Source organism: Macrosteles quadrilineatus, unplaced genomic scaffold (genome assembly GCF_028750875.1).
Source record: "Macrosteles quadrilineatus isolate MER2022 unplaced genomic scaffold, UCM_ALF_1.0 Scaffold_8__2_contigs__length_117827958, whole genome shotgun sequence".
Lineage (NCBI taxonomy): Eukaryota > Metazoa > Arthropoda > Insecta > Hemiptera > Cicadellidae > Macrosteles > Macrosteles quadrilineatus.
The window spans coordinates 117,150,045-117,172,855 of NW_026542601.1; the positions used below are offsets into that span (position 1 = coordinate 117,150,045).

Sequence of the window (22,811 nt, forward strand, 5' to 3'; positions counted from 1 at the left end):
AATATTCAATAAACGCCAACTTAAAAATATAAACTAAATATTGGTTGGTTAAAAAACAATAGCTCACAATGTCTTTGTAGCTTGGATATAGAAAAGCTCTCAACTGTATTGTTTTATAGTAAATTTAAATAAAAAAATACCTTATCAACTTAACATATATCAAAAGAGTAATATAAAATAATTGCACACTTTTTAAAGACTAGACATTGATAAACATTAAAATTATAACAGCCACCTTTCAAGCACCAGTCAACATATTTTAAGTTATGAAGAAAAAACCATACATTGGTCTTAAACATTTAATGTTAAGAACCGAAATAAAGATATTTGCAATAAAATCATAATTTACCTATACCATATTCCATGAAGACATAACAACAACAAGATATAGACTCTTATTCTTTCAATAAATAGTTAACAGATGAAAAAATAGAGTCAAAGCTATCAAATATGAAGAATATATATGGTAACATACAATACAAATTGTGATTTTGGGAAGAACTCACACAATGTGGCTTACAATTTGCAAAACAAACAAATAACATTGACAAACAACACATATCCAATGCAGTTTAATTTGCGTAACAAAAATTCTAAAAACTTAAATATTAACTAGTTCTATGGATGTAGTCCACTCTGTTAGAAAAACCAACTAAGGATTCTTTATGAATTGCAATTCAAAGCCACCTAAAAATATGTAGGCTAAATACAGTGTTAACTAATAATAAATATATAAATGCACAATTGGTTATAAATCCAATACTAAAACAAACATAGAAAACTCGCACATTATTAGTGTAAGAAAAAATAAACAGGCAAAAGAGTAAGAAGGCATTTTGTTTTTGAATTCTCAATACATAAACCACCGGATTTTTGGATTTGAATCATGCGGCTTTTATGGAATAAAAATAAAATAAAATGTGTATTAACTAAAGATACCAAGAGTGTGAAGTAAATCTAAAAAAAAAAAACTCAAACATTGTTATACTTACAAAACATTCTGAAGGATCTATTATTTGTTCTGATAAGAGTGGAATTACAGGCATGGAAATTTCAGAAAATGGAATCTTTGAATGCTGTTTCTAATTCCTACATTTAAAATACTTGCTTCAACAATAAAACTGCACAGCTGCAAAACCATTTTCAAAAACAAAATAAGATTAAATGCAAAAAAATTGAATGATTCGCTAATTTAAAAGGATATAAAAAATTCAGAAATATGTTCCTAACACTTTTAACTACAATATTAACATACTTAGTATACGATTGCCAACAAAATTGGTAATTCAGAAAAGGTTACTACATTAGATAGCTACTGATTGAAAAAGGTACATAGGTATACTTACGTCTACAACACTTAAAGCACAGAGATTTTCATCAAATCACATTCAGCTTGTGCGTTACGGAAATTATTGTATAAAAGGATTTTTATTATTCAGTACTCAATCAAAAGATATGTTTATATTTGACTAGCAGTATAAATAAATTGACTTGTTTCCATAAAACAGTAAAATTATGTAACAAATATTACTTTTATAAAATAATTTATGTACTTTAAGTCATCTTGATCGCAATAATTTTATTGCATACGTTTTTAAGGTTAGGAAAGATTAGTTTCATGTCCCATCAGAAATGCAGGTACTTTTTAACTATCTCTTTTTATAGCTGTACAACTATAATAAGCTAACCTAATTTGACGTTAAGCAAACTTACTAAAATTAGGTGTACTAATAATAACCTTTTAAATTTAAATTTTTAAATTAGTTTTAAATGCTTAAAGTATCAGATATAATACTAATGAAAATAATATAGCAACGCAAAGTGATGATACAGTAAAATATTGTGGCTACCTAGGATAATTATATGTTACGAGACTTAACCACAAGTCATACTAATACTATACTGTAGACTATATTATGACCAAAAAACAAGTTTCTAGATTTAAAGTGTTTGGAAAAACGCATCAAAAACGTATCCAATAAGTACACATATTTCAAGGGTTAAAACTCTGCGTCACACAGAGAGGAAGTAAATAACGATTTTTGCACGATATTGGCAAAGATGTTCACATGTCTAAAAGTTATTCTAGTAGTTTGAATATTGAAAAAAAATATTATAAAATACAACTTTGGGATACCTGGTCCTTATTTATACCAAATACTTAAAACCGTCAATGGACAGTATTAGCGAGGACTATCAAGCAGTACATTAATCAAAGTGTTTAAGAACTTTGAATTTATATTGATAAAAATAAGCAAAATAAATAATACATTAGGATAATACTCCATATAGGAAAATTGGGTTACATTAGGAAAACAGATTAGATTGGAGTTTTGTTAAATACTGACCTCTTATAGTTACTTCCAATGCTAACAAGATAAATAATTATGAAAAAGTTAAAAAAAGAAATAGCGCTAGGGGTAATACACCTCTAAACAAACGATTGTTTAAATTATAAATCAAAATTAAATCCTACAAGACACGTAAGAATCAAATCTGATAACATTAACCGAGTGAATAGCATAACAAAATTAAAATATTCGCCAAGCATCCTCATCATCATCTGAAATGAGATTCCATCACCTGTTGTTACCGTGTGTGGTGCGAAAGCAAATTGATCGTCCAGCGAGTTGTGTCTCAGTGGAAGACCTCGCAGACGAAGGTGCAGTTTAACCAACAGCGGCGGGGCCGAGAGCTCAAGTGTAGAGCTCACACCAGACAGGGCAATGCTCACTGGCAGGACCTCCCCACTGCCACCCACGTGGTATAGCCACGTGGTTTAACCCTTGTCTCACAATACCAGCCACTCCTGTGTGACAGATGATCAATTAATGACAGGCGATTAGTTAATTCAAAACCATGCTGCAGTTGTGCTACAGACACAAAATATATCCAAGTATGACCTATGTCACACTCATGCTGGTGCAAAACAAATAAAAGTAACAGATCCAAACAAAACCCAGATATGACACAACCTAATACTTTTCCACTCTAACTGTTTAAAGCTGTAAAAACTCCCCATACCTCCCCATATATACCGGGTGTCCAAAACCACCCGTACACCCCTTTCAAAACGATGGAAACCATTTCTTACAAACAAAAAATAATACAGAACTAGCTAAATTGGGCACGGTCTACCAAATTGTGATAATTTCAAATCCAAAACCACACCGGAAGTGGCTTTTTCAGACCGGAAGTTGACTTTTTAAAATGTAAACTACCAATTTTGATTACAGAATCGGATTCTACGTTGAAAAATACATAACTTTAGTCTAAAACATTTTTTGAAAAAACTTGTTTTCTACCTCTAATTACCTCATTAAAGTCAATAATTTTAGGTAGCATGGGAGTTGTTAAGTTTAGTACTATGTTACTTGGGCTTTTGATTGACCAGAGCAGTTAGTGACGTGGACTGTTAGGTATGGTTAATGGCAGAGTAGTCTCTCTCGCCAGGAAACTTGATCGTAGATTGAAGGTTTTACTTTCTCGGACAGGTCTGGTAAGCCCGGTGAGGAGTACACCTGTTTGTGGCAGTGATTGCTGTGATAGTTAAGGGTCTGCGACTATCCAATATTTTTGGGTTGGATTGGGCCAAAAGTTGGCCTAAGGGATCTGTTTAGGTTAGGAATAAATTTTGGGCTAAGGTCATGTTTTTCATGCTAAAGGCGTGCGAAGGGCTTCATTTTTGAGCCGAGCTTACATTATCACAATCGTAAAAAGCGCATGATTAAAAATTGACAAATTCGCTGCAATTATAGGTGATGTTCATGGTTTTTCCACATGGAGGGAGCCGATGATGATGTCTGCACGATTTGCAAGATCCTAAAAGATGTTCACGAATCCGTTGGGACTACGGAAGATGTTCTTGATTTCACGGTAACCTCAGAAGTATTCATGAAGGGATTCACAATTTTGCTGTGACTGCAACAGTTGTTCTCGATTTCTCCAAAATGGCCAGAGGATGATATTTAGTATTGTAGGCTATAAACCAATTATATTTTAACAATAAATATTTTTTTAATCAATACTTTCCAAAGCAACCTGATTTTGTCCTGATATATTTTACCTGACCCAAAGTAGACAAGTTTGGTTTAGAGACTTCTAGCACAGCTCAGGTGGATTCTCTGACCTGTTGCACCTCAAATCAGGTAATTTGCTACTTTATTTGCTTATCTTGACTGTGTATGTGTTCGGAAAAAAATGTTTGAAAAATGATTTGAGTATCAGGTAAAATATACATTATAAAGATAACTGATATAATGTTTGGAGTTTAAATGATTAACTTCCTTGACTTTTCATATCCGTGTAATCTTACGTTACCTGTATATCTAGAGAGAGAGCGCTTGTTAAGGTATATGTTGTCCATATAGTTGACACCGCAGGTTCCTGGCGCCATGCTGTTGGTGATGGTGGGAGTCTGCAGTATTCTTGTGTAGCCCTCCTCAACAAACTCTGCAAAAATGATCGCAGTATAAGCAACAAATTAGAATAACTGGTCATACTGTAATAGGAATATAATAAAATACGTCTTCCTAAGCTTATCGATATACACTCATACTGAACATACATACAGGATAGTAAATATACACAGTTATCATCAAAACCGTATGAGATTTTCTTAAACATTACTCGGTACTTTCGTATTAAGCCAACCACACCGATAAATCAACTGCCTAATAAGGTTTTAATTAGTTTAAATAAACAAAATCTTCCTAACCTAACCTTACCAAAGGGTTTTATTTTACCAATTTAGGTGTGGTTGATATAATACGAAAGTACCCATTACTTTGTGAGCAAGCTTTGTAGCAAATCAAGAGACAAGGCGTGAATACTAATTATACTTTGTTCACAATATTTAGGCGGTTTGTGGGAGAAGAAATCTATCCCCTCCACTCTATCTTTACCTTTAAAATAATAGCTTATAGCTCAACAGCCGATTAGAAACGTACATTAAGTACAAAAAAGTGGTGGGGGTATTTCCCCTCAAACCGCCTAAATATTGTGAATCGAGTATAGTACCAATGTGGACCATCCCTTGCATTCATACCACAAACTACTTCTTGTTGATGCTTCTCCTACATAAGAACTAAGCAAATTTGAACATTTGTGGTTTATAAAAAAGGTTGTCCTAATGTTAATCAGGAACATAAATATTTAGAACTAATATTATTACTTTGAGGAGCTAGAGTTGCCATCAAGTTTTTGACTTAAGTTAAAATCTTGTGACAAATGAGGTGGTGACTATGTAAGAGGTTAATTTTCTAGGGGGTCACATTTTCTATTCAATTACCCTACGTATCTTAACCTTCAAATTGTAAGTGGATTCAGGCCTAACTGATTGATTCCTCTGACATCGTGTCATGGTTGTGATAAAACCAAATATACACATCAAACCTCCGTAAGCTGAGTTTTGAAACAGTTCTGTATCTTAAAAAGATGATCTGGAAAAAAAATTGGAACTACAGAAACTGCTTAGTAATGTTTCAGCTTGTTGGCAGCTTTCTGTTAACTCATTCAGGATTTTTTTTTCAGCAGCCAAAAATTGTCTCAAATGCGGCGGTCTTATCGCCGCACTGTACAATGTTTTGGTCCTGTATTGTTTGTTGTAACTGACTGTATAAACTGTGTTGATCTTCACTCACCAGCGTCAGGGTAGGGTGTAAAGTCACCAATAGCTATATCAGGTTCACATTGAGACAGCAGCCGTTGACACAACTCTCGCACCTTGATGTCGTCTGCGGAGAGGTGAATGTTCATCAAACTGACACTACCTGCATCCACCTGCACAGTGCACACAACTGGTCATGTTCACGTCAAATTTAATCTTTCCATAATCAAATAGTGCTTTCATTAAATCTACAATCTTTTTTACATTTAAACTATAAAATAATTCTCAATCAGCAGCGAGTACAAATACAGTTCTGAAAATCAGAATTAATTTGATTGAACCCTGTTCCAATGAGCTAAAATTCCAATCAGACAGAGCCATGATTTATTTTGAATAAGTGTCAGATTACATAATTTTGCTAATAATCCCTTGGGTGAGATAATAAAAACTAAACATTTTTCCAAAATCGCTTCGTTCCCCAGATATCCGCCATTTTGTATTTTTTATATAAACATTTTTATCTCTGAAATTTTTCAACCGATCTTTATAAAACTTGTTATGTATGTTAAGGTAAAAGAGACCCATGTTAGGGAAAAAATTCATCTTGATTCAACTTAAAATTTCAAAATGGCGGCTATTTTAATTTTTTAAACTTAAATTACTAAATAACGGCTGATTTTACAAAAAATGTCAAGAAAACTTTTATTTAGAAATTTTAATTCCCTATGAAACGATTTCAAGTTCAATAAGATGAATAAGAAATATCTGAAATATTACAGTATTTAGTTGTAAAATGGGGTAGAATAAGGCTAAGCTAGTCAGGTTTGCCCCATTTTACAACTAAAAATCTTAATATTTCAGCTATGTCTTATTTGATCTTTTTGAACTTGGTATCGTTCGATAGGGAATTAAAAATGCTAAATAAAAGTGTTCTTGATATTTCTTCATAAAATCAGCCACTTTTTAGTAATTTAAGTAAAAACAATTGAAATAGCTGCCATTTTCAAGTTTTAGGTTTGATCAAGTTGAACTTTTATCCTAACATGGGTCTCTTTTATCTTAACATACATACCAAGTTTCATAAAGTTCAGTTGAAAATGTTCAAAGATAAAAATGTTTATGTGAAAAATACAAAATGGCGGATATCTGGTTAACAAAGCAATTTTTGTTCTCTTTATTTTTACCCAAGGGATCACTAGTAAATTATGTCCCCACCTCTTTTGAACAACATAAACAGTAAAATATGAAAAGTAGCTGAAGGGCAATGACCTTGAACTTAAACTCATGTATTCACGTTTTTAGTGTAGAACTGTTATTTATACAAACTAGTTATCCTTTTTAAGTTGTTGGTAGTAGCAGGGTTTCGATTAGCTAGACCCTACTTTTTTTTTACATTATGAGACAGCTAAGGAGAAATATGAGTGTAGGAGTTTTGCCAACGGGTATCAGGTAGAAAGGGTCCCCATCCATGAATTCCACATACTGCGGAGTTTTGCCAACGGTTGTGGGTTGCGTGAGAGGGGGAGGGGGAGAGAGAGAGATTACACCTGACCGTGAGGGTGGCTTCCGCTAGGGGTGGACAAACCAGGCAGGATGCTGACTGTGTTCAAAGATATTCTGTGCTCGCTGGTTCAAAGTAATGGAGTTATGCAACCCTGACTGTGAAAGGAAATGTATTGCATTTTTAACCTAACCTAACCTAACCTAACCCACTGCGACAAGCGCATAACTGCCAAGCGTAGACAACCCTGTCCCTGACAATCGCTCTCCCTTCCTCCGTCACTCTCTTTCTCCCACCACCACCGTTGGCAAATCTCCGCACCAAGAGGTGGCCGAAGGCATCCCCCCCATCTACCTGACACCCGTTGGCAAAACTCCGGTTCCCGAGAAATATTAAAGAATAAAAGAAAATAGTGCTTCACATTACACCCTTTGTCATACAATTGGATCATATAATGCATTTTAAAACCGTATGTTTGTTTGGCACCCTGCTGTAAAAGAAATAAAAGACAAATCAAAAGTAAAAAAAAACTTTTAAGTTAAGAAATAAAGATAATTACAAAGGATTATAAAGATAAGTACAGTATGTTTAAAGGGTCATTATGATGATTTATCATCAATTCTAAAATTTTACTTACTTCAAACTGTGCAAGTATGGCGAACGCAGTAGCGTCATCATGGATGATTTGAATGTCTTGGATGCCAATACCAGTTTCCGAGTCATATAGAAAACCACAACTCCTCTATAACATAAGAACAAATTTTGTTGAATGTGCAAAAATATTTTTAAGTGTTTTAAAGAAAAATTTAAATTATTTTGCCAGCAAACCACTTTGACATAGCTTGCTTATCACCTATTTGATTATAAATTATTAAGTGTATAGTGGTAAAACCAGCCAAACTTAATTCAATTTTCTTATTTATTTATGTGATTCATTTTCAAGACATGTTTGGAAAATGTTGATCATGAAAACAAAAAAAAATTAAACACATGCATGCTGTTATGTCTGTGCTACAAAGGAAACACTTTGATAAAAATACGATAAACAGGTACATTACTGAAAAACCGGCCAGTGTTGGAAATGAGACACGTGCGGTGACGCCGGAAGATGAGTCCAGCAGCAAGGTAACTTAAACTATTTTGCTTAAAAGTATTAAGAAATGTAAATTTATTACTTTACCTTTCCATCTGCGGACAGAGTCGTAGTATTTTTCCATTTACCTCTCTTGCCTCTCCACTCCTGCACTCGTCTCAACCGTGGTTCGTTGAGTTCACATGCGATCTGAAATCGTAAAATGTGTTAACTTCGCTTTTAGGTGTTTTTAAGTTGGTCGTAGGAAAACCAACTTGATAACAAAACCATCAACTAAATCTTTAGATCGATTATCAAGTTTTTTACTGAAATACTATCAACAAATTAACATGTTGGTTGCTCAATGAACAAATAGTGATCGAGTGTTTAATGCTTAATATTGTAAATTGTCAAACTTATGATTGAATCAAGTAAACCACTAGTAAGAGCTACACTGATTCCATCCATAATTTAACAAGGAGGAATAAAAAATTGACCTTATACTATACACTAACTTGCTGGTATAAGCATCCACAAATAACATGAATAATAGTGGCATTTTCATTGAGAGTGAACTTTTTATAAGATCAAGGGTGTAACATAGAGCATAAGGGCCTAGGAGGATTTTTTAAGAGGATAGCAGGCCTACCTGAATGGGAAAGAGTCCAAACTGGCACAGGAAACGCAAAACTTTACACAATATACACAAAGTGTAAAGTTTTGTGTTTCCTGTGCCAGTTTGGACTCTTTACCCTTCAGGTAAGCCTGCTATCCTCTCAAAAAATCCTTTTTATGAGATTAATTCTGGTTATGTAAACATTTCTGCGTAGCAAACCTAGCTCTTGGAATTTAATGGGTTTGAAGTATTTTAATGTCGCTTTAATACTTCTCATTCTTCTCCCGTGGCTCTATTATGTAAAACATAGATTTAACTAAAAATTAAAAAAGTACTGTTTATTTACCCTTCCTCAATAGTTTTGAACTACACCAATAATTAGTACATACATATACACTACTTACAGCAAAAATTACATTAATAAGGTATACTTAGGCCTAACAAGTTACCTCTTATCAGAAAAGAAATGACAGAAAATGTATCTAGAATAAAAATGATTTAACGAGGCTGTTATCAATATTTGAGGTGCAATTGAGTTCCAGATAACAATTTGCGTTCTGTACGTACAGGAAGCTATACTGTGCGTGGCAAAACTGGAAGTTATTTAAGTTGATTGTGTGGCGATTTGTAACGGTTAAGTTTTAACTTATATCTAACATGAGAGCGTTGTTGTTACTCACAGTCGTAGGTGAGTTTAATACGTCTGTAATATAGTACTAGTGATGTAAACTTAGATAAATATTCTTGATTCAAATTTTGATTTACATATATATAAGTTATATATATTGATAAAATTTTATTTTAATTTAGTGTCTAATAAAGTACTGTAAAGTTAAAGGAATTTTAAAGGGAGATACTATACAGGAGAATGAGGTGTACCCGCGCCACTTTATGATAACTTAATAACAACTTGGATGCAAATATTTCAAATAACGTTGAAACACGGGTGTTCTGATATTACTCTCTAAGCAGAGCTTGGTGACCAGGTTCTAATCTACAATTATCAACAGCTGCCGCAGTGGCGTACCCAAGCCCGTACCCGTACCCACGCCCACAAGAATCTGAGTGTAACCAGTTCTGTCCCCTCGACTACCTACCCATCTGTGGCATCAACTCTGACGGATACCTCAAAACTTTTGGGAACCCGTGCTTTCTGAAGGTTGAAAACGACTGTAATGGAGGAGGTATGTTTTAATATTGGTTTTATTTTGAAATTACAATAGGTTTAAAATATATAAAGGAGGTTAAATGTATTTGAATACAGTAAAAAAGTCACTTCTTTATGAGTCAGTCGAGCTTTATACTGGGAGCGAGCTTGCCTAGTGGTAGAGCCTGGGTCTTTGGTCCCCGAGGTCCCAGGTTCAAATCCTGCCAAAAACTAATGGATTTTGATTTTATCTAAGTGATAATGCTGCACCTCTAGGCCTGGTCTGAAGTAATGTGGAAAACAATCTTGGGCTAGGCCAAGTAAAAAAAAAGTACAACAGAAGGCCTCCACTATCAGTGTTCTTCACACTCTGTCAGTTGAATCATAGAATTAATGAGCTTGACCAATTACCAATTTATTCTGACTGGTTTACTGCAATTCACAAATTCTGTTGTGGATTTAATGTAATATGATGAATGTGTTTCAGATTACGAGTACCTTTACTGTGGTATTTGTAACACAAGGACATTTACAGCTAGAAGATAAAACACATTGGGTATTGTATTAGAGCGTAATAAAAGATATTAAATTAACTTTTAATTTTTTACCATGGAGTTTCGAGTTTTAGGTATATGGATAGTATTATATTGAGTTGGCACAAAAAGTGTATAGCCTAGTTTAAGGCTAAGAACGAGTAGAAGATAATTGTTGAAAAAATGACTTTATATGATTCCTGCACTTTTGTACATGATGCAGTGACCTTTTAAGACAATCAAATACAAATACATAGGCCCTATGTTGAGGCAAGATATGAGATAAGCTGAGTTTGTAATTGTTGCAAGGTATTTATTAAACTTGCTCACCACGCTGTAAGGAGTGTGTGTAATTTCTCTCTATATAAAATGTGGTTAGGTTAGCACACAATGAGCAATTTATTGATTAGTTAAGTTTCAACAAAAGAGAAGTAAGATACAGAGGAAACATTCAAAGGTAAACTTAAGTCGTGTCTAGCACCAGTTGTTTGTGTCTAGTTCAAATTCTATTGGTCGTCCCCATCCGCTCTCATCTCCTCCCTCACCACCACGTAGTATAGCGTTCTCGCTAGTGCTGTGACGGTACTACAGTAATCAGTATTTTGTAATCAGTACTGGTCAGTATCGGAAGTATCTGTTACTCCAAATACAAAGTATCAGGTACAAAGTAATCACTTATAATGTGTACCTCAAGGAGTGTATCACAAGTAACAAGTAACAGCAGAGACAGGAACTCAGTATTTTTGGGCCAATAGGAGCGCTTTATAAGGAACTGAGTACTACAGAGCCAATTAAATCGCTAGTTCAGTTGTCAGGTGACTTTACGAGTACAGTACAGAGTACAGACAGAAGGAATCGGTAACAAAATGGTTTTGTATGTTAAACTAAAGGCCTAGACAGAGTAATCATGATTACAATGTAATCAGTATTTGTAACCAGTACGGAAGAGTACTCGTATCAACTGTAAACAATAGCTGTTCGGGCTCTTCCTGGCTCGGCACTAGTATATTTCCGCACCACCATTCCCGAGCTAAAATCGCATGGTTGTTTCATAAGCATGTTTTCTGTATCTTACTTCTCTGTGGTTTCAATTAATTATATTTCTTTATATTCCTAAAGGCCATTTTACCAAACAAAACCATCCAATAGCAATTAAATCTCAAATCTACCAAAAACCACTAAACAGTACATGCCGTCGGTATGAGTTGGAACAATTATCTACCCAGCCATAGTTGGAAATATTTAACAAACTCTAGTAATAGTATTTCTTACCTTATCTGAGGCTGCAGGATCCAATACTTCTTGAGTAGCCACCAGGGAGAATCTGTAAAAAATATTAATTTGAAATTTCACATTTTACTTTGTTGTATAGGCTAATACAAGGACAGCACTAGATAAAAAATTGTGTGTTTGTTTACACATTGATACATTTGTGTCAGTACTGAGTATATTATAATAGTGTTCATAAACAGCTGAAGCTCAGATGAGCATCTAAAAATACACTATTGCAAGGGTAACTGAATACTAATGAAATAGGGAGTGAAAGAGGTGATTCCTAGCTAGGTCTTAGGTTATTTCTCATGTATATCTGGGGTATGCCAATATAACCACAAACCCTACAATTGTTGCCAATGTATTGAATTTTCATTGACTAGATGTATTGTGGCTCCTAACATTGCCTACTTGAGGTGGATATAGAAGATGAATTATTTTGTATGTGTAAGGAAAACAAGCCACACACCTACAGATCTTGCTAGGAAAGATCTGTTTAACTATGAAGTACAGTTAAGTCTCGATTTCCCACCTAGAGCAGCCGCAGCAAAGAAATACATAATGAAGCAGTTTTAAAAACTTTAAAAGTTGTGTCTAAACGAAAACCTTTAGAGTACCGGTACTAAACTTTTAATAACTACGTAATAAGTAGGCTACATTTAACTTAACACTTTCATTTTGAAGCTAAAATGACAAATTAAAAAATAAAAAAACTAGTAAAAACACTATCACTAAAACTAAGAAGCCATGGCTTACAGTCATGCAGAAGGGAAAACACACAAGCATATGGTAGGCTACTTCAATGTGTTAAAGGTAGGATAATGCGGAGGGTTGGATAACCAAAGATCAGATGATCGAGACCCTACTTTAGTCACTTACAGTAGACTCCCTTTTATCCGGACTCCTCTGGACCGAGGCCAGTCCGGATAACGGGTTTTCCGGTTAAACAGACGTCCACGAAAACTAGTTAAAAATGACCGTTTAAATGCATACTCTATACAGTAGTTGACTTAAATTTAGGAGAGCATTGCATTTGGACACGTGGTCACTGTTCTCAAATCTTTCCCACGAGAACAGTCGTTACAGTTCCGCCCACTTCCTGCCGATCTAGTCCGGTTAAACCGATGTGCTGATAAAAATTGTCTGGTTAAAGAAATGTAATTTCCGCCGGGTGTAGTCTGGTTAAACCGATGTCCAGATAAGAGGGAGTCTACTGTATTAAGACCCAATGGCAAAAGGGAAAAGTTATGTTTTAGAAACCCCCCCTTAACCTATCTGCTAGTGAAATTGAACTGATACAAATCAATTCATGATACAAGATACACCTCATTGTTTAGTGTTCTCACCGGTTCTCTAGCAGTGTGCGACAGACCACTTCCTTGACCCCTGGGTTGTCTATCTTGTCGACCGTCATCGCAGTGAGATTCCATGAGGCCAGCCGCAGAGCTGAGCGGCCGTCCCTCATACCTTGGAACACATCGTCCACCAGGGGCCGCTGCGAGTAGGCACACAACAGCTCGAATATGTCCTTCACTGGGACATGTCCGTTCATCTGGGGCTTGCGGTCTGCTGGGAACATGTTCACAGAGATAAATTTACCTGATGATCATGGTCTTAGTACGGGAACTGACAGTATTTTATGTTTCTATGGGTTACGTAAACGTTTTTTTGGAAGGATGACCTTCTACTTCAAATATTTCAGGTAATTTATAGTTAAGCTTCTCTGGTAGTCAGATAGACGTTGGACAGTCTAAAATCTTTTAAATGTGGAGAAGGGCCTGGTTTCTATTTATTTGTCTCGATTAGAGGTAGACAACTGCAATAAAAATGTCAAGTAGGGGTTATAAAAAAAATAAAAACATGGAGAAAGGTAGATTTTTAGCCGGCTGCAATATGTGCCACCTTCACATCCTAGGACACTAGGTTCTAGCCTGGAAATGTTTTACACATGACTTCAGGCTACTACTAGAGGGTCGTGGTATTATCACATAGATAAAATCCATTTGTGATTGGCGGTATTTGATCCCAGGACCTCAGGCTACGGCCCAGAGCTCTACCACTAGACCAGCTTGTTCCCCCAATATCTTTAGTAGACTTAGTTGTTAGTAACTTCATCAAAAATTAAAGCACACCTGTTTGTGATTGTAAATGACTTCCTTTGAAATTGGAACACCTGATTTCCTTTATGGCTCTTTTTTATATATGTATATCGGTTGTTGATATATGTGTATAAATATGACATGTCTGTCCTACCTGCAAACCTTGATAGAGAGGTTCCGTTGAGTAGTGTCAGACTAAGCTTCTTGTTGAGTGGGATGGGCGTGCCGGGGGGAGGAGGGCCGACCACTACCTGACTACGGAGATTACTGAGTAGCCAAGCGCTCATACCTCTCACCTGCAAGACACAAGTGTAAATTAACAGCCTAAACCCTGGTCTGTTGTTGTGTGTATTTTTAGGAGCTATGAGGGTGAAAAAAATCAAAGTGGTACAATTAGAAATGAATGGGTAAGAAGATGGGTAGTTGACGACAGCTTAAAAAGGGGGAGTAGAAAAAGCAAGACTTAAGATGGTTTGGACAAGTGAGGAGTATAGAGGATAAATAGAAAAGCTTTTAAATTAATAGCTCCAGTATTGTTTATGGTTTTTTTATATGTTTAAGACTCAAAATAATCAGTAAATTATAGGCTTTAATTGAGCTATTGAACGTTTGAATCAGTTAAGTCCAAGATACTGTATTCCCCAAAAAATCATAAATTTGATTATTTCTCGGATATGATATTTATTTCAAAGCTGCGGAGCAGCATGGGTCCTCTAGTATTGACAAATAAAGTGTATTTATCTGAGTAGCCAAACGGTTTTCGAGATCACCTTCAAAGCCATAGTTTGCTGGTTTGACATCCAGTGATATTCTAAACCCTGACACAATTCAGTGGGCAATGAATGATGCTTCTAGCAACAAATCAAAATTAGATAGAAAGAAACAAAGGTTTGGCCCAATCCTTTATAATGAGGTGAAAAATGTGGCAAAACCAAAAGAGATGTTAAGTCAGACTGACCCTGAGCAGATCCTGGAGTGCATTGAAAGGACCTCGTCTTTCTCTGTAGTCGACAATGTTTGCCGCCAACTCCTGAGTAACGCCGCGTAGAGTCATCAGAGAGAAGACGTTGGCATTGTTGATGTCAACGGGTGGCGGGGGACGCGGAGATCCTTCACTGCTGGCTAGGCTGTCCATAGACTGGGCCCGAGAAGACTGGTTACTGCTGACAGAGTAGGACTTGTTTAAGAACTGGTATATATTGTATTATACAGAAATCAAATGCCTTTTTTACTTTTTTAATTGACAAATTAGTAAAAACATTAGAAAATAAAAATGAAACTTTGTATTGTGAGGAAACATGATCATGTAAAGTAGAGTTTAGGTGATTAAACCTCTCAAAGAAAGGTAATTAAACCTTCCTCCCAAGATTGGCATTCTCTCTAGATTTGTCAAAGAATCATTACAAACAAACCATTGTCATCTACTAACACCAAGACACGCCCGCGGTTTGCATGTGACGCACTATGAGCCCAAGAGGTAATAGCATCCCCTACACCCCTCCTTGCAGTGGGATTTTCACCCCCAACAAATCAGAAAATTTCATGCCCCTCTGGGCCTGGGCCCATTTAATAAAACCAAGAATCACAACGGTAAAATTACAGATAACAGATCAAAAGTCTTTCATTCAGTTATTACTTCACTGAAGACCATTTGATCAGCCTAAAGTGAACCCATAGATGCGTCTCGTAATTCGTATCCCTGTAGTTGGATATGTCTGGAATAATTTGTTATAATTTGTTGTTGTTGTAATAAATGCTGCTGAAAATCCCAAAATTTGAACAGCCGGTCTTAAATTTTCTAGTGGTTCCAGGTTGACCATGGATTAAGTTTTTTTAGAAATAGGTGATTATGGTGTACATTAAAACTCCTCCACAGCTTCAGGTTATGCCTTAAGTTGTTCAACTCTGCCAGGGTAAATGTTTTGGTCGCTGATGTTCCACCAAAATGATCCATTCTTCACACAACATAGAGAGCAGTACTGATTTTGCTGCTAATGTAGGTAACTGTTTATTAGTCTTTTGTCCACGATTTCATCGAGAGTAAAATGCAATAGCTATTTATAGTTGGGAGTCCAGCCTATCTTGTGGCATTGAACAAAAAATTGCATATTTGAGAGTAATAATTAAATTGGTGCAAACTTTTAGAACACAATGTTTGAAATGAAAATAAAATTAATCTACTAGAAATTAATAACTATAAAAAATTACTTAGCAAAAGAAGCTTACAAAAACCCTCTTGACAAGCAAACCAAATATTATTTGTGGTTGTATTTCCTGTTAAAGATAAAAATAAACTTGATAGTTAAAAATAAACTTGAAACAAGAACAAGGTTCCGAAACAATGTACAGTTCACTGGTCAATACTCCAGTCAATAACCTGCAGAGTGCAGACCTTGATCAATTATGTACTTCATCCATTGTTGGGACAGCCTCATGACATGCTCTTAAATAACTCATGTTGTTATTGTTACAACTTAAACTGAGGTTCAAGGACTCGTGGTAGAGGAGGAAATAAAAATCTAGGTAACCTAGCTTGTTATTTAACATATGTAAATTTGTATGTTGAAATTAATCCATGGGATTGAAAACAATGGTAAAACATTTTAAAATGTACTTTTACTGTAAATGACGAAAGACATAGCTCATCTGTGTTCACCTTTGTTTTTAGTGTTAAGAATTAATAAAAAAAAACAATCTAACCACAAACTGCCCAACCAATTTAATTTTTTACTAAATTTTCATTCAATGTTGCCGTACATCACCAATTCAGCGATAAATGTGTCAGTGTCCTAAAATCACACTCGGGACTGTAGACTAAACTGGAAATTCCATTCAAAAAACTTGTAGCTAGTTTTAGATTAAAAATTAACGTAATTGATTGAAGTTACCGAAAGAGTGAGCTGATATAAATTACTGATTTCTCTCGAATACGGAAAATTTTCAAGCCTAAAATGAAAGGACTACTTATTGTAAACCCCATCATATCTCTTATGTTGCATCAAGTGTCATTGTACCAAAAAATAACGAGGTATACTTTGTAAGAGGCGTATTAAACTTAAATTTATTTGAATACAAAATTGGCTACACCTGGCCCATAAATATGGGATGTATAAGTTACTCCAAAAGTCAATGCTCCTACCTATTTGTTGTGGAGCGAGCTGGTCCAGTGGTAGAGCAGAGATTTTATCTAAAAATGCCGCAACTTTCTAAGTCTAGCCTGAAGTATGCATGTATAAATGAGTCCGGGTTAGAGCTGAGGATGAGAACCTACCTGTTGGACTTCCTACGATGTACACAGATCTCAGGTCGGATAGTTCCGAGTTTCTCGGCTCCGACACCAGACACCAACGCCAAGTCCTCCACCTTGTTAAAGCGACCGATGGCTTGCCGATACTCGACAATGTTCTGTGCGATCGCGCGAGTCACACCAGGTAGAGTCATCAGCTCCTCGGCCGTCGCGTTGTTCAAGTTGAGTTGGTCACCCTGTAAAAAATAGAAACCTTAAGGCGTTTGATTTAGGAAATACAACTGTTTGTGTCCAAAGTTCACAAAATGTGGACTAACATAAAGTTAGTAAATGGAATATAAGTAACAAAAATACTTGTTTTTAAAAGTAACCCAGAGGAGTATCTTGTTCAGTGTGCCTTTATTCATATGTGGAATTTTAGAATACAAACTACAGGTCTTACAGATTTGAGATGTTATAAAGTTTAACTACAGTTATAGTTTTGGATATCACATGGCAAACTAAGAGATCCGTGTCCTAAGCCGGATATTGTTCACCTGACAGCTAGTCCTTTTATTACTGCCCCTCAACTGAGGTCACACAAAAGGGAGTCAAGCAATTATTTTTGTTTTAATATATAAACACAAATAAAACAATGCAATATTAGGGTTTATCTAAAATGCCCTGTTAATATCTATTACTTATTTAATACGCAAGCAGATTTTTTGTGACAATTACTCCTCCGTAACTACTGAACCGATTGACATGTTTTTCGTGTCATTGGAAAGAGCGTAACGTGAAGTTGTGCAGGAAACTTTCTATTTAGGGAAATAATGAGAGAGTGAGGCCCTGGGGTCCTTTAAAGTTTCGTATTTCTCCATAAGATTAAGATGGGAAACAAACATTGTTATTAAACTCCAGCTGTTGTCAGAAATTAAAATGTTAATTGTAAAATTAAGACATATAGGTTATGCAGAAAATCAGGTAATGGTCTTTTGGTGCTATTAAAATAAAGACTGAAATTTGTAAACGTACTGGCAACAATATGTGATACCATGCAGCTAGCATGGACAACCTATTGCGGCTGTAAGTGGGAAACATTTGTACAATACACTAAAAGCCAGATCAGCTTTTGAAAAATGATAAAACATTTAAAAGAAATGTTGATTATATTGAACTGTTAAGTATATTGTGAGTATTATCATTATTTACGTAATCTTAGAGCTGACTCCTTTTATTTAAAATCATTGGAATTTATGACTTATATTTGTTCTTAAATAAGTTATTTGTTTTTAAATAACTCTTTTACTTCTTTGTGATTGCTCGATTTCGAGCAACATGTACACTAGTTATACTAAATTTCACAGAAATCGTCCAATGTTTACATATGTTTATTCACAAGATAAAAAAGTTACAAGCCTGAAAACCATCCCCCGATTTGACATTAAGGCTTTTCACATCGTCGAAGTTGCCATTTTATTGATGAAAAATGTGTGAAATATATTCACATGGTAAAGAAGGTAATTAATAAACAAGGTGACATTTTTTCCCATTACAAGTTTCAGAATTTGCATGCACGCATATGGTAATGGTATTGTCTGCAGCTCATGAAAATTTTTAACTCATGTGAACCAACTGTAGGTACTGAATTAAATACAGCTGGAACTGACTACTTAATCCTCAAACGAGGGACAGGCCCAAAGCTAGTATGTTATAATTAATTATCAACAAATGCTGTTTAGGATTAGGTTATTTTTGGATTGTGTTAGCCTAGGTGATAAAATTGTGCCAAAACTTTAAACCTTCAAATTAATTGTTTATAGTTACATGTATTATATACAAATTATATATTGAAAGTGAAATAAACAGAAAAGGTCCTAAAATTAATACAAATATATCCCTAAATTCAATTAATATCAACAAAAAATTTAAAATTTTTGATATTTTTGTAGCACGCTAACTTATTTAGAAAAAAAACATTTGTAACGGTTCTAACTGAAAGCTTCATTTAATGAATCACTTATGAACTAATTTAGTTAACAACACATGGTCATTATGTAATGGACTAAATGAATTTACAACGGTAAACTCGTTAATTATTGCTCAAGGCATTACATGTTTCCCAAGAGCTTTTATTCTGGAACAAGAAAACTTTTGAAAATTTTAGTTACAGTACAGTAAAAACTCACTAAATCGACAATTTGTGGGCCTTGGGAGTTTGGGGGTTTTTGAGTTAACTAGAACATTGAAATGTTTAATGGGTTTTAATAAATTAATAAATAACAGACTAATTTTTACATATATGTTTATTACTTACACAAGTATTTTTTAGTAAACAATCTTCAAAGAAATGTTAAATATTCAACAATTAAAACTAAGAGTTCTAAAAAATTACATTTTTGTGTGGCCTTTCAGCTGTTGACTGTCGAGTTACACAAACTGTCGAGTTAAAGAGGTTTTAAATAAACTTAACATAAACTTTTTAGTGGGTTACACCAAGAAAACCAAATTCTGCACACCTCTATGGCATAAAAGTTCACTTTTTTGTTGGTATTAAATTTTGTCCGAAAACCCAAAATGTGTTTTTTGGGGGCAGCTCAAACATTTTTAACGTAGAGACTCATCAAGTGACACCTCATTTTAAAAGCAATTAGTTTAAAGAATATCGGCGAAAACCAGGGGTCTCTATATCAACCCAGGACAAAATGGCGGCAGTTTTTAGAACATCAACCTCAGAGACCCCACTAAAAATATACATTAATATCCCCTAATAACATTTTATCAAGTTGTACCATCCATCACTTCATAAGAAAAACAGTGTACTTTTTAGTTGGTATCACAATTTAAGAATCCAAAATTAAGCTTATTGGGGCAGCTCAAAGGGTTAAAACGGTTAACACGTTCACTGTGTTACAAGATCCCAAGGTCTTGTATCGTATCTAGCCCGCTGTGCGGACCGGACCCATAATTTGGCTTTTTCGATATTTCTGTGTACGTACAGTTAATCGAAAAGAAATTAAACTTGTACATACAGAATGCATTTTTATTTATGAAACAACTAGTTAACATAAAATGAACAAGATAAATAGATCTCATAACGCACTGAAGTAAAAAACTTTTCCTTAATTACGATAGCCTACGGGTACCTTGGATCTCGTATGAAAAATAATTGCTCCACAGGAGGCTAATGGGGTGATTAGTAACATGGCAACTTGTTGAATGTGTGGATGAAAGGAGGAAACCCCAAAAGAGAACAGAAGAACAAAAAGAGAAAAATAATGATGTTTTTATATGTTGTTATCTTCAAGAGTTATCTAATGTTTTATAGGTTTGTGAAATAATTGTTTTAAACAACGAGAACATAAATTTATAATAATTATCAACGTGCTTCTCTTCTGAAACAGTACTACCGGATGGATGTGAAATAAAAGGTCAATGACCTCGCATTTTTCCAACTTGGTCTTATAAGACCGTTAGCTGGGTCAATTACCTCAAATATCATGATTGCGTAATGTTGTATTTTGAGGTAAAAGTGCAAATCATGGCATAAATTTAAATTAGATCATCTCCTGGTCTCTAGCATTTCATATAAAATCAATGCTAAATAATTGTGGTTAACTCAAATTAAGATTGTTGATGATTCAATGTTTCTAGGCTACCTACATGGAAAAAGACAATCAAAAGTCAAACCGGGCTAGGGATTCCCAAAAACAATTTTGTATCACTGTTCTGCGATTGGAATCTCCCTAGCCAGCCCTTTAGGGTTGTGGTGCAAGTCAAAAAATATAGCTTCAAATAAATCATTGGACGTCGTGCAATGCTTCTATGTGTCTTGCTCTATATGTATAAAAAATGTAAAAATAAAAATAAATTATTCACTTAGCAAATACAAAATGATATATTTTAAAATCAAAACAACTAATAAAACATAACTTAGTAAGTTACTGTAGCTCTTTACCTTAACGTCTGAATCTACATAGTTGAAAGTTGCACTGAGAGACTGAGTCGTTCTTGATCGCCTTGGGAAAGGGGATCGTAGAGATCTTCGAATTGACTTTCTTCTCCCAGGAAATGATGAGCTGTGGTTTTGCCCCATATCTAAAAATATTGTTACAAATTAAGCTTAATATTGGCAGAAAGCTAACTCTAGACCACCAAGCCAATGGTATTAACATTTAGGCCTAGACTATTAAGTGTTTTTTTTCTGGGTAGACTAAGAAATAAAATATAACCTTCAGCATTCCTATCCAGACAATAGCCTATAACTTTGTAATGACTTGATAGTTAACTCAAATCGAACTGGCGGTTGATTAATAACAGCTGGTCTATTTAAAAACATTACCTCGACCCTCCAGTTCTATTTGACTAGTCATAGCCTACTATAGCCTAGTCATAAATTGATGTGATCATTTTTTTGTAAGATTACGAAGGAGCTGGATACTTTATACTTAGGTACGGCTGCAGTTCTGTATAGAGCCTACAATATATTATCGGATGAATATCAAAACTTACAAAAAGAAATACCGGTAACCAAAACATACATTAAATTCACGATAAAAATATTAAAAAATATAAACAAACCTAGGACTTATTGTTGTTCTGATGCTTAGGCCTAATTGATTTTGAGGATTTATGGTATCTAAATATTACCAGGTTTTCTCCTTATATGCTGGTCTTCATCTCGTCTCCACATTAGCCTATTTCAAATTTAGGCCTAGCTTGTTTTGGAATCAAACATTTTTCTTTAAGAAAATCAACACAATTTCCAATAAGTTATTTGACGTAGTCTATTGTGGAAACTAATGGCCGGATGACATCTTTGAATCGGGTACAGTTTCTTAACTGGGCTACCCTAATATCAATTGAAACTATCGAATTGAAAATATTTATTAATAAGATAGAGAATCAATATTTTTAAATATCTATTATTAATATGTCCACCATCATAACCTAACCTAACCAACCAAACTTGCTGATGGTGAAAAAATCGCATGAAGGTTTTACTAATCGAATCGATAGTTTCAATCGATATTAGCGTAGCCCAGTTAAGAAACTGTACCCTTTGGAATCTAGCATAATCATAGGACTTAGCAAAAAATACACTTCTGTGAAGCTGTAGCTGTAGCTTAATAGCCCACATAAGCAACCAACAGGTTTAGGCCTAGTATGTGATAAATAGACTATTAAACAACTTAGGCCTAAATTATTGAAATTGTGCAATCAGGCCTACCTGTTAATTGGGTTTCGCCAATATCAGTTCATAACCGTCTACAAAAAACATATCATAAATCTAAGACGAAGACGAAGATATACACAGTGTACCAAATATATGTCAAATCATTGCGGCAATGTTTATCTGTTACTACTGTTACTGTTTATCAATGTCAAGTGAACTATTAAGTAGTGCAAGTGTCAATATTGTCATTATTATGATGTCATTTTTTGTTCCGGTGTCCCAATTCCAACTTTAGGCTTTGAAATCAGCTGATCAGCTGAACCATAAGCACAAGCAGCTGTTTCATGTCGATAGGGATAGGAACCACTGACTACTGAGGGCCGAGGGGTCTGACTTAGGGGAGGTACGAATGAGGCATTAGTTCAAAATTCCTCCGTGAACAGCGCTGTAGTAGAGAGCACTTTGGCAATGAAGGTTTACTAATACTAATCGCAAAAATAGTTCTGTTCTAAAATAAAATTATAAATGCCTCAAATTCAATTTTATAATTTTTTAAATATA

At 34.9% G+C, this 22,811-nt stretch overlaps 2 protein-coding genes across 4 annotated transcripts; one reads left to right on the forward strand and one right to left on the reverse strand.

Moving 5' to 3' along the window:
• Positions 1-2,432: 2,432 nt before the first annotated feature.
• On the reverse strand, positions 2,433-22,376 carry LOC129001155 (endonuclease/exonuclease/phosphatase family domain-containing protein 1-like). Of its 3 annotated transcripts, none has more exons than XM_054428365.1 (12): positions 22,305-22,376; positions 21,033-21,172; positions 17,120-17,331; positions 14,807-15,008; positions 14,003-14,144; positions 13,096-13,318; positions 11,750-11,801; positions 8,290-8,391; positions 7,747-7,851; positions 5,643-5,781; positions 4,321-4,452; positions 2,433-2,809 (listed from the first exon to the last, which is right to left on the reverse strand). In XM_054428365.1, exons 2-12 carry the CDS (start codon positions 21,168-21,170, stop codon positions 2,697-2,699), a joined length of 1,560 nt encoding a protein of 519 aa, XP_054284340.1. In that variant the 5' UTR covers positions 21,171-21,172; positions 22,305-22,376; the 3' UTR covers positions 2,433-2,696. The 3 variants fall into 3 exon arrangements, with proteins under 3 accessions (XP_054284340.1, XP_054284341.1, XP_054284339.1); XM_054428366.1 differs by having other exon boundaries at positions 13,096-13,315; positions 14,807-15,011; XM_054428364.1 differs by having other exon boundaries at positions 14,807-15,011.
• LOC129001157 (vasotab-like) lies at positions 9,348-10,537 on the forward strand. Its single transcript, XM_054428367.1, has 3 exons — positions 9,348-9,485; positions 9,808-9,981; positions 10,432-10,537. The coding sequence occupies exons 1-3, from the start codon at positions 9,455-9,457 to the stop codon at positions 10,488-10,490; spliced, it is 264 nt and encodes an 87-aa protein (XP_054284342.1). The 5' UTR covers positions 9,348-9,454; the 3' UTR covers positions 10,491-10,537.
• Positions 22,377-22,811: the final 435 nt, after the last annotated feature.